Source organism: Scomber scombrus, chromosome 10, assembly GCF_963691925.1.
Source record: "Scomber scombrus chromosome 10, fScoSco1.1, whole genome shotgun sequence".
In the NCBI taxonomy this organism is placed as follows: domain Eukaryota; kingdom Metazoa; phylum Chordata; class Actinopteri; order Scombriformes; family Scombridae; genus Scomber; species Scomber scombrus.
The window spans coordinates 2,049,580-2,062,500 of record NC_084979.1 but is presented as its reverse complement, the minus strand read 5'-3'; the positions used below and the strand labels follow the sequence as shown (position 1 = coordinate 2,062,500).

At 41.6% G+C, this 12,921-nt stretch overlaps 1 protein-coding gene across 1 annotated transcript in view; it reads right to left on the bottom strand.

The window, feature by feature from the left end:
- The window catches only part of arhgef10lb (Rho guanine nucleotide exchange factor (GEF) 10-like b), a 24,639-nt gene extending 11,959 nt beyond the window's left edge, over positions 1 to 12,680 (bottom strand). Inside the window, 9 exon segments of the mRNA XM_062427034.1 lie at positions 1,331 to 1,497; positions 2,687 to 2,862; positions 2,964 to 3,134; positions 7,058 to 7,150; positions 8,012 to 8,128; positions 10,102 to 10,281; positions 10,674 to 10,751; positions 11,051 to 11,154; positions 12,554 to 12,680. Of these exon segments, the coding sequence (XP_062283018.1) occupies positions 1,331 to 1,497; positions 2,687 to 2,862; positions 2,964 to 3,134; positions 7,058 to 7,150; positions 8,012 to 8,128; positions 10,102 to 10,281; positions 10,674 to 10,751; positions 11,051 to 11,154; positions 12,554 to 12,680 (1,213 nt within the window).
- Between the last annotated feature and the right edge of the window lie 241 nt (positions 12,681 to 12,921).

The window sequence follows — 12,921 nt, the reverse complement described above, 5'->3', positions numbered from 1 at the left end:
TTGGAAATAATATAACCCCTAACCCTAAACTTAACCCTAACCCTATAATATAAGTCAATCTCTAACAGCTACATGTGATCGTTTGTTGTTTTAGGAGATTATATTTTAGTTTTGTTTGCCTTTACTTGACAGTCAGTGCACAGTGACAGGAAACATGTGGGGAGAGGAATATGCACACATCAAAGGTCTCATAGACGGGAGTCAAACTGTGGCTGTTGCAGTTATGTGGCATGTGTCTGAACCATTAGGCCCTTAAGGAGCCCTCTTTTTGTTTGGGTGGTTGTTTTTTTAGATTTTATGAGGGTGATTTAACATTTTGACAGCCAACAGTGCAGAGAGACACACGAGGAAGGTCTTTCCCACTGAAGGTTCAAGGAACCGTCATGTAAAGCGACATCAGATTCTGATGACGGTGGCACAGCTGGATCAGCTGTCAGTTGGTTTTAACAGCTCTGTAGCTGCTTTTGATGGATTTTGTATCCACACATATATGCAATATCCAAATCATAATAAAGATGCAGGTTTTCTCTCTGTATGTTCCTTTAAACCATATAACAAACCCCTGCACATGACTGAACACCTGCATTCTGTATTTACAGCATGTACAAATCAGTTCTACTCAGGTGTTGAATGCAAATGAACCCTTAACTTATTCATTATTCTATTGATTGATTATTTTCATCTGTATTTATTGATATCCTAATGGTAAATGAATCATAATAATCCATGTTATGATTAGAATGGCATATGAGACTTAATGGAAATGAAGATAAATGATTAAAATGTGTTTCTTGCTGAGAGACAGCAGACTGCTCTGAACAAAGATCCTCTATTTTTTTTAACTGGGTCGTGAATTTAAAAAAACGACAACCAATCAAATATTAAAATCTCTTGAGTTGAACCTGTTATTTGTTTGTAAAACTGCAGTCGATGATCCAGAACAGTCAATGCAATGTCATCACGTATCAGTACGTTGGCCGGTAAGACTCGGTTGCAGGATGGTGATGTGTATCCTCAGAGATCTCTCCTCACTCCTCAGAGCAGTAATAAGCACAGTGGAACAGCCTGATGGTGCATCACAATGATTTCTGGGTCAAGTGAGGATTGAGGAGTGAGGAATGATCAAATGAGGGAATTGACATGTACCCAGAGAGAGAGAGAGAGAGAGGGGGGGGGGGGGGCTGATCCAGGGACATTGCAATTATATTGTTTATCTGCATTTACTGATTGCATAAGCTCAGTGAGTATTATGCATGCTTTGTATTTACTACATTGCTCATGGTGTGTGTGGCAGGTGTCGAACAGCTGGATGTTGAGCGTGTGGATGTACCGGCGGATCTGAAGGCGGAGCTGCGTCGTCTGGTTGTGACTACGCTGTCCTTGCTCTGCAGGCTGTCCTGTCCCACCTCCATCACCTCGGTCTGCAGCAGAGGAGCACACCACTTCACTGAGTACTTAGGACCAACTGGGACCAGGCTGCTGATGTCTGGGGGACCCCTGGTGGACAAACACATGATGGATGTGGATGGTGATTACTCCAGCTGTTCTATTAGTCAAAATCACACACCCTGAAAAACTCCACCTGGCTGTTGTTGAGAGCTACAACAGCTGAGGTCTGGATTGTTGCATAGAATCAGTGAACCTGCAGGTCACTCACTCAAGAAATAGTTGTAGTTTGATGGTGAAGATTAATGTTTGACCTTAGGACAGGGGTGTCTAACATGCGGCCCGTGGGCCAGAACCGGCCTGCCGAGCCCACTTTCCTTCCTGTGTTCTTTTCCTTGCTTCCTTCCTTCTTTCCATCCACCATTCCTGCCTGTCTTTCGTCCTTCATTCTGTCCCTCTTTTCTTTCCTCCTTCCTTCCATATTTCCTTCCTCCCTTTCTTCCTTATGTCCTTCCATCTGTTTTTCCTCCCTTTCTTCCTTCCTTCATTCTGTCCGTCCTTCCTTTCTTCCCTCCCTCCTTCCTTCCTTCGTTCCTTCCTTCCTTCCTTCCTTCCTCCCTCCCTCCCTTTCTTCGTTCCTTCTCTCTTTTCTTCCCTCCTTCCTTCTGTCTGTCCTTTCTCCCTTTCTTCCTTCTGTCCTTCCATATGTCCTTCCTCCCTTCTGTCCTTCATTCCTTCCTTACTTCCTTCCATCTTTGCTTCCTCCCTTTCTTCCATTTTTCCTTCCTGTCTTCTTTACGTTCGTTCGTTCGTTAGTTCCTTCATTCCTCCCTTCCTTCCTTCCTTCCTTCCTTCCTTCCTTCCTTCCTTCCTTCCTTCCTTCCTTCCTTCCTTCCTTCCTTCCTTCCTTCCTTCCTTCCTTCCTTCCTTCCTTCCTTCCTTCCTTCCTTCCTTCCTTCCTTCCTTCCTTCCTTCAACATCAAATCCAACAACCAATTATAATGGAAATCAATCAATCAACCAATCAAATTTTATTTATATAGCATTAAATAAATACATTTAAAAATAAATAAATAGATTAAAAAGAAAAAAGAAAACTAAAATAAGAGATTAAGTTTAATAAAAGATGGACACAGCTAGGTTAAAAAGAAGATTAAGAGACATAAGAAACAGAGAAGACAAAGAAGACGACAAATAAAATCAAAAGGAAGATAAAACAATAGAATGATAATAATAGAATCATGTAAAAAAAAAAGTAGAACAAATAAAAACAATAAAATAAAGAGATAACAAGAGAAACGTGTGAGTTAAAAGAGAACATCTTACTTACTTCAGGTTGACATTAGCACAGATCACCGTGTCATTGAGGAGGAACACCTTCCTCTCCTTAGACTTGAGAATTTGACCTTTTTCACCGTAAACTATTTCAATCAGCAGCTCACACTGGATCAGCTGTCTCTGCTGAGAGTTCAACAACTAAAAGCACAAAGAGTTCTCACTGAAAGCACTGAATGAAGATGTGTGGAGTCCATTTGAAATGAAAGTCTTGTGTGTGTGTGTGTGTGTGTGTGTGTCACCTTGTTGAGGTTGCGGTCTCCTACGCTGTGTGCCAGCAGCTGGATCTCAGCCTCCTGGTCAGCCAGACGCTTCTGTTCATTCAGTTTCTTAGCCAGCGTCTCCAGCTCAGTGAGAGCCAGCTGCAGGGGGAGACGGTCAGTATGGGACTTTGGTGTGCTCTTCAACATGTCCTGATACAAGGAGACAAAGTGTTAGAGAAAAGTCTGAATGATGTGTGTGTTATTTATGTCTTCAGGGTATTGTTAGCACTTATTCATCTACATCTACGGGTAGTTTTACTGTAAGTAACGGACTCCCATTAACCTTTGTGTCGTCCTCCCGGGTCAAATTGACCCAGTCTGTTTTGACTGTTCCTTCTTTCCTTCCTTCCTTCCTTCCTTCCTTCCTTCCTTCCTTCCTTCCTTCCTTCCTTCCTTCCTTCCTTCCTTCCTTCCTTCCTTCCTTCTTTCCTTCCTCCATCCCCCTTCCTCCTTCTCTCTTCCTTTCCTCCCCCTCCCTTCCTCCCTTCCTTCTTTCCTGCCTTCCTTCCTCCCACCTAACCCTTCCTCTTTTTTTTCTCCCTCCCTCCCAATTCCTTTCTTCCTTCTTTCCTCTGTCCTTCCTTCCTTCCTTCCTCCCTTTCCTTCCTCCCTTCCTTACTCCTTTTCTTACTTCCTTCCCTCCCTCCTTCCTCCCTCCATAATTTCCCTCCTTTTCTTCCTTCTTCCTCTCTTCCACCCTCCCTCCCTCGACTCGAGGACAACAGGAGGGTTAAAACTACAATGAACGATGGACTTTCCCTGTGTACACAGTCTTTCTTAAAGAGTAACTTTACACCAGGCTGGGTAAGGGTTAGGGTTAGGGTTGGGTTAGGGTTGGGTTAGGGTTAGGGTTGGGTTAGGGTTGGGTTAGGGTTAGGGTTAGGGTTAGGGTTGGGTTAGGGTTGGGTTAGGGTTAGGGTTAGGTTAGGGTTGGGTTAGGGTTAGGGTTGGGTTAGGGTTGGGTTAGGGTTAGGGTTAGGTTAGGGTTGGGTTAGGGTTAGGGTTAGGGTTGGGTTAGGGTTAAGGTTGGGTTAGGGTTGGGTTAGGGTTAGGGTTAGGGTTAGGAATATGGGATGTCCATTGTAAATTTCAGTTACAGTTTTATAGCTAATATATTTTGAATATTTAGTTCACTTTTATCACATTTAGCTAATTTTTCTTTAATTTGAGACAGAAATTCATGTAAAACAACATGTTATATATGATTGTTAAAATGTGTATACATAAAAAATGAATATATTTCTAAATGTTAAATCTAAATCTAAATATTAATTATGAATGTTTTAGGTATCTCCACCACTCTAACACACCTGATTCTAATTATTAACTCATTATCAAGCAGCTGAAGCTTGTCAACGGGCTTGATAATGAGTTCATAATTAGAATCAGGTGTGTTAGAGTGGTGGAGATACCTAAAACATGCAGGGCAGTAGCTCTCCAGTAGCAGGGTTGAAGAACACTGATCTAAAATATATAAAAAATAAGTTTATCTGTTATCAGAATCTATTCAGAATGTTATATTGGAAGATGTCTGTCACTTATACCCTCTTTTATTCAGTTAGTTTTCTTTCTTTCTATTGAAATTATTATATCTTCTTTATACTTTTTTTTATCTTTATTCTGACTACAACACCTGCTATTCACTAGTAGAGGTCATGGATTATATGAAGCCTCTGTGATCATTGTGAATGTGTTTATTTGAGCTTGCGTGTAGGCAAAGAAGAACAGAACTGATAAACAGAGCAGAACAGAAGAATCCAACAAAAGACTGAAGTGAAAATCTGAACTCAAACACAAACTGAACTAATGAAACAAACAAGGAACAGGTGGTAGGACACAAGGCTGGGTGATGCAGGGCAGGTGTGGAGGGAAGAGCAGGCTGGGAACGACAAGAAAAAAACACAAAAGACAGCAGCTGCTCCCGACTGAGGACAAAGTCTAAACAATCACACACAATCCTCTTAATATATAAAGCATCATAAATCCAACTGTGTATGAATTACATAAACATAACTCCTGATCTGCATGTTAAGGCTCACAACACAAAGAGAGACAACTGTTTCTCTGAGTTTCACTTCACTTTTGTTCTTTTCTAGGAGAGTCAATGAAGCATGCAACAGTATCTCAAGTGGTTCTATAATCTAATCTGCAACCTCTTATCAGTCCTTCTCCACCTCAGCCCTGTCTTCCCTTAGCAAATAGTCGTTTATTCAAGTGTACTACGAGTATACTTATTTTATACTAAAACTGAGGCAGTATACTTGAAGTTTACTTTTTATATACTATATTTTATATACTTAAGAATAGTATAGTGAAGTATACTTGGCTTATACTGAAAAGTCTAAGACTAAGAACATTAATACTAAGACTTACACTTCTACTTTAACCCTGCTGTTGTCCTCGAGTCAAGGAAGGAAGGGAGGAAGGAAGGAAGGAAGGAGGGAGGAAGAAGGAGGGAAAGGAGGTAGGGAGGAAGGAGCGAAGGAAGGACGGAAGAAAGGGAGGGAAGGAAAGAAGGAAGGAAGGAGGGAGGGAGAAAGAAAGGAATGAAGGAAGGAGCGAGGGAGAAAGGAAAAAGGAAGGGAAGGAAGGAAGGAAGGAAAGAAGGAGGGAAGGAAGGAAGGAAAGAAGGAGGGAGGGAGGGAGGGAGGAAGGAAGGACAGAAGGAAGGAACGAATGAGAGAAGGAAGGACAGAATGAAGGAAGCAAGGAAGGAAGGGAGGAAAGAAGGAAGGAAAAGAGGGAGGAAGGGAGGATGGAGGGAGGAAGGAAGGAAAGAAGGTCAGAAGAAAAAAGGAAGGAAGGAGGGAAGGAAAGAAGGAAGGAGCGAGGAAGGAACAGTCAAAACAGACGGGGTCAATTTGACCGGGAGGACAACACGAAGGTTAATACTTAGCTTCTACTTGTATACTTTAGTATACTTTTGACTTCTTTCTGCCACAAAGTTCTAATACTTAGTATATCTTGATCCAAGTACAGAATAAGGTCAAGTCATTGACTCGTGCTTACATTTCATTTAGCAGAATAAAAATGCTTTTCACTACACACATTAGCTTTGAGGTATTACCCCTGTTATAAACTTATATGTTCAACATCATATAGTATATAACTAGTACAATGGCAGTATATAGAAGAGTGTACTTGCGCTATACTTTAAGTATACTTCAATAAACTAAAATGTGGACTAGAAGTATATACCTAGTACACTAGTAGTATATAGATGGGTGTACTTGTTGTATACTTAAAGTATACTTTTATAAACTTTAAAAAATGTTCCAATTTAGTCCGAAGAGGTATTAAATTAGTATACCTTCTAGTACACTACAAGTACATGGTCCGTAGTATACTTGCTATACTTATACTTACACTCGAGCATACTTAATAAAATGAACTTCAAGTATACTACTTTTTGCTGAGGGTTATCAGTCCTTCTCCACCTTAATCCTGTCTTAACTAACAGAGAAAAGGTGTGAGGGTATCTGGAGGACTGCTAGAGGGTCATAGAGCCAGACTGGGACAGAACCAGAACAACCATTTTCCCTATTTGACGTTTATATATGTTACCCAGATGTAAAGAAAGACATTAGCTGAGCACCAACAGCTGGTTCAGATACAACCAACAACAAATAACCAGTTGTATCCCTTCTGTAACAAATCTATGTTATATAGAAGCAGGTTTTATGGAGGCACATTCAGAGTCATTTTTACCGTCTAGGACTCATAAACACACCGCATGAGACCTTTCACTTCCTCTAGTCAGAAAGTCCGACAGACAGTTTCAGTGCAACAATTAAAGCCTCGAAATGAAACCAAATGTTCCATCGGTGGTGCTGAGTTTCACCACTTCGCTGTCCCTTATTGCAACATTTGCATTTTCTATTTGAAAATGCAGAACTGCAGCTTGATATCAGATAACTACTGCAGCATGGAAGGTTTACAGGTGGAGAGACATGTAGGTTAGAAATCATTAGTTTCAGCTGCTTTATAATGACTGGAGTTTAATGTGATGTAGCTGAATTCAGACATTTTTATTTTCAGCCATGATCTAAAACTACAGTTTAACACTCACTCACCTGCAGCAGCAGAATGAACTGAGGAAAGCGTTGGATAGGTTTCACCATCAGACCGTACAGTGTGATCCTGTCTGGACTGGACGCCTGCTTCTTCTAAACAAAGCCACACAGAGAAGGGAGACTTAGTGTTCTATGCCATGAAAACATGTGGTGTTTGAAAAAAAAGGAAGGCTGTCTGTGGCGTGTGATTCATTTAATGTTCAACTCCAACATGAATGAGCACTCTTACACTCATTACAGTGATTATTGGTATCAGTATCACTTTAACCTTCGCGTCGTCCTCCCGGGTCAAATTGACCCCGTCTGTTTTGACTGTTCCTTCTTTCCTCCCTTCCTTCCTTCCTTCCTTCTGTCTGTCCTTCCTCCCTCCCTCCTTCTCTCTTTCTTTCTTTCCTCTCTCTTTCCTCCCTCCATCCCCTTTTCTTCCTTCCTTCCTCCCTCCCTCCTTATGTCCTTACTTCCTTTCCTTCCTCCCTTCCTTCTTTCCTCCCTCCCTCCTTCTATTTCTTTCCTCCCTCCTACCTTCCTTCCTTCCTTCTTTCCTCTGTCCTTCCTTACTTTCCTTCCTCCCTTCCTTCTTTCCTTTCCTCCCTCCCTCCTTTCCTCCCTCCTTTCCTTCCTCCCTCCTTTCCTTTCTTCCTTCCTTCCTTCATTCCTTCTTCCTTCCTCCCTTCCTTGACTCAAGGACAACAGGAGGGTTAAGGATACTTGGATTGGTACCAGCCCTACCCAGGACACAATAAATGCATATTTGAGGCCTTTAAGACATTTAAAATGTACATTTACGAAGCGTGACATGTTATACAGCTAGTGTGTTGGTCAAAGTTGAATGGATGGTCAACATGGAGATGTATCAGTTCCGTCAGACGACTGAGAAACTCTACTGAAACCCGTCCGGTCTGAAAGGGATAAACATGACAGGTTTTGAAATGGCTAAAAACAAAGAGAGAGCACCTTCAGAAAGTCCAGGAAAGCAGGTTTAGACACGCAGGCTTTCTTGATGAACGCCATGGCGTTAGTGAAGTTGTTGATGTAGTCACTGTACACATTCAGCACCATGGACTTGGAAAACTGTGAAGGAAGAGAGGGTCAATAGACTGATTTTTATCATACATGTGCACACACACACACACACACACACACACACACACACACACACACACACACACACACACACACACACACACACACACACACACACATACACACACACACACATTGATGCTGATGAGTGATTTTGCCTGAAAATAACAAGAAATGTTGAAACTTTTCAACCACACTGACCTACCACTGGGCCTGGGAGGACAACATTCTAACAGAGATTACACAACTTAGCAAATCTGTCACACTGAAGTTTGAGGAAATGTCTCTAAAATGATGCACAACACATTTAAAATAAAGTCATAGTCTGATGGAATGATGCAGCCATAAAAACATCTTGAATTTGTAGTTTTAAAAAGTTTAAGTTGGAATACAAGAGCATAACTGGCCTTTAAGGGGTCTGAACAAAAGGTGATAACTGAAGCTATTTGACTGACCACATAAAGAATGTACATGAGGAGCCAAAGAGGAAGAAATATTTTGTCATTATCCCAGATGCCTGATCTGTGGTTCATTTGCTTCCATCACTGTGTGAGAATTATGTGTGAAAAACAATGCATTTTATATTCCAAAATCTACATGAACTAATGAAATAGTTACATTACTTATTACATTTTAAATAGAGTAACTAGTAAACTGTGACCTATTACATTTCCAAATTAAACTTCCCAACCCTGCATATAATGTTACATATGTACAGATATTCAGCTATTGTGTGTCCTCAACTTAACTCTTGCAGTAGTTATTAATTCAGCAGGATCAACAAAAGATAAGCTGTAATGATGATGTAATGATGAACAATCCGCAGCCTGAAATGTAAGTAGAGTAAAAAATCTACAGCAACAGGATCAACGGGATCAAGATCAGTAATCTTAGCATTCTGAATAATAGCTGTAGGCTATAAATCCAGATGTTTGCTGCTGGAATGACAGCTGTTAAAGTCACACCACTTCACAGCAATGTGAGCAGCAGAGCCCCGAAATATATAAAAACAGTGAGTTTCAGTTAGAGTAACTGTAAGTCAGTGAGTAGTAATAAACAACATGAGCAGAGCAGCTGCTGTCAAATACATCAGTGTTTGGTTAATGCTGAGGTTAAAGAGAGTGTTAAATAATGTCCAGACCAAGAAAAAATATATAACCTACGGAGCCCCCTAGGGGACATGGAGGTCAAGAAAAAAAATCTGTACTTATCTCGGGATCCCGACTTAGCTATCTCGGGATCCCGAGATAACTAAGTCGGGATCCTGACTTAGTTAACTCAGGATCCCTAGATAAGTACAGATTTTTTTCCCCTGCTCTCCGTGTCCCCTCAGGTGCTCCGTAGTGACGTCAATGTTCTTCCGGGTCAGTTTGGCATCATGGAAGACAAGAACAACAACAATGGAGGAGTTCATAGAGTTTTATTTCGAACCTCAAATATAAAGATATTAAATCAGGTAGTCTTCCAAATCCTCCTCCATGGTTCCACGTTGCCTCGTGAAGCTAAGTTATCCCGATGGCTGCCGAACTGATCCGGAAGTACATAGACCTCGAAAAGTTATCTCGGGATCCTGACATAGGTAAGTCGGGATCCCGAGATAACAAAAAGTTATCTCGGGATCCCGACTTACCTATGTTATCTCAGGATCCTGAGATAACTGGCCTCTTTTTTTTCCACCTTGTTTTTTGTCCCCTCAGGGGCTCCGTAATAACCTAATGTTGGTCATACAGGAATATAAAAAAACAGGTTTCTAATGTTTCATATATATCCTGAAATGATTAAATAAGACTAGAATTAGACCCAACAGGAACTAGTGTACATGTAAAAGGTATAATTCATAGATGATGTGATACCATGACACCAGCCAGAGGATGAGTGAATAAGCTTGAATAAATCACATCATTTAATGAAGTAGTAATTCTAGTTTGGAGAGGAGGAAAGAAAAGGTGTGTGTGACTGACCGAAGCGACAAACAGGTCTCCGATCTTCTCGCTGTGATCCCACTCAGCCACGCGTGATGCCAGAGCGATCTGGAACATGGAGTGACACTGATAGATCTCCTGCAGACGGTAAAATATCTGACGCACCTTCTGGGGGTTTAGGATCCAGTTCTGTGACTCCTGCAAAGGTCTTTGGTACTCCTGATAGGTTATACACAAAGATCAGTTTAGCATGATGTAGATGACACAGCAGTTTGTTTGTGTGTGTGTGTGTGTGTGTGTGTGTGTGTGTGTGTGTGTGTGTGTGTGTGTGTGTGTGTGTGTGTGTGTGTGTGTGTGTGTGTGTTGGAGAGGGGGTTGTGTCTGTGTGTGTGTGTGTGTGTGTGTGTGTGTGTGTGTGTGTGTGTGTGTGTGTGTGTGTCTGTGTTCATGTGTGTTTGTGTGTGTACTTAACACTATGCTCCCAGATCTCTATGACTGATGGAAATGATGGTAAAAAAAAAACACAAAAACAAGACATCATGTTCTGGTTCTATGTTCTCCTGTTGAAAGAAAGTCTTTCCACACATGACATGAAGAGACATGTAGCTCACCTGCAGGATTCTCTTGAGAGAGTCCAGGTAGCTGCTCTCACTCTGCACAATGGAGCCAAGGATGAGGCGTCTGACAATCTGAAGGAGAGTCACCTCACGTCACACACTGCTGTAACTCTACTACGGCTTACATCAATATACAACATAACATCAAACATCATACTCACTCTCTGTTTTTTCATTCTCTAGTTAATGCCAAACATCTCTTTATGAGTAATGGTCAATGACACTCAAGACTTTTACATGATTTCTGTATGATCTTATATGATCTTGAATTACTTATTTATTTTGACTAATTTGAAAACATAGAAGCTATCCATTAAGACTATCTCCACTTTTACATCTCCACATACATACACTCATATCCACACACACACCTGCTGACTGCTGAGCCCCTCTGGCATGGGGCAGAGTTGTGGTGGAGGGTGCTTTATCTCACACAGAGACACATCCATGTAACCTGCATCGTCCTTTCCTTCACCTGGAAAATCAATCACAAACACTTTATTCACAAACAAGAGCAAACAGCAGTTACTGACCTGCAGCTTTAATTGCAACTCATTTATTATTTTCATATCTGCACATTTACTGTGATTTCTTTTACATGCAGCATTTGGGATCTTTGCAGCACATGTAACATTTTGCAAAATATCTCAGATTTTCACTGCAAGCATTAAAGTCCCCTCCACTCAAATATGTACTGCTCTTCTTGTTCCTGCAGTCGGATGTTGTTCTCTTCTCTGTACAGAATGATGGCTGTGCAGAGTTTGCTGCTGAAGGAGGAAAGTTTCGGTGAGCTCACCTTAAATCTCGGTTTAACACGTGTCGAGTATTTTTAGATGGAGGGGATCTTTAACCCTCCTGTTGTCCTCGAGTCAAGGGAGGAAGAAGGAAGGAAGGGAAGGAGGAAGGAAGGATGGAAGGGAGGAAGAAGGAAGGAAAGGAAGAAGAAGGAAGTAAGGGAGGGAGGGAGGAAGGAAGGATCGAAGGGAGGAAGAAGGAAGGAAAGGAGGGAGGAAGGGAAGAAGGAATGAAGGGAGGAAGAAGGACGGAAGGGAGGGAGGGAGGAAGGAAGGAGGGAGGAAGAAGGAAGGAAAGGAGGGAGGAAGGGAGGAAGAAGGAAGGAAAGGAGGGAGGAAGGAAGGAAGGAAGGAAGGAAGGAAGGAAGGAAGGAAGGAAGGAAGGAAGGAAGGAAGGGAGGAAGTAAGGAAGGAGGGAGGGAGGAAGGAAGGAGGGAGGGAAGGAAAGAAAGAGAGAAGGAGGGAGAAAGGAAGGACAGACGGAAGAAAGGAAGGGAGGAAGGAAAGAAGGAACAGTCAAAACAGACGGGGTCAATTTGACCCGGGAGGACGACACAAAGGTTAATCATATTGAAATGATCCTTTGTAAGGCTATTGTTTCTAAGAATGTTGGGTAAACAGTCTTTATGTCCGTCCCCTGCTTAACCCTTACATACTATCAGTGTCAAATTTGACCAATTTTAGTGATAATATAGTGATTGTGAATATCTTTTTTTCATGACATTAATATGAATATTTATGAATGTGAATTGGTGTAGAGACTTATTATGAGTCAGCATATGAACAGTAAGGGTTAAGTTTTACTGCAGCCACACTGAGCAGAAGAAGAAGAAGATCAACCACATCTGAACTAAATATGCTGATATTGCACTCATGACTCACCGTCCACCACTGTGAGTTGTTTCTATGCACGATCAGGAGTAGTTTTAATCATGTGCATATAATCAAGGAGAAAGTTGCATAAGCACTGTTTACTCACAACATTGTGCATGAGGAATGAAGCCTTGTGTCTGCATAGAAGTGTTGAACCAGACTACTTTCACAACCCAAACCAAACATATTAAGTGACAGATGATGTACCTGTGGAGTCTTTTCTCTGCAGGAAAGACACTTTACGCATCATGGCTAACTTTGTCTCTTCTAAACCGTCCCTGGTACCATTCCTTGCTGTTTTCATCAACTGCTTCACCTGGAAAAAACACAACATAGCCAAACCTGACTCTGAATGATACTCTCATACATATCTATCCATTTGTATCAGATTACACTAGGTTGCTGCAGTGAGGCCAGGTTTCTCCACGCCTGAAAAGGACAATAACAACAAGACCCTTCTCCCTGGCAGTAAAACAATAAAAGTAAGCGGAGGAGAATAGGGTCCGAAACATGAAGTGGGATTAGTCTCAGTCTGAGTCCTACCTTAGTGTCACAGCTCTGTTTGACATGGGCAA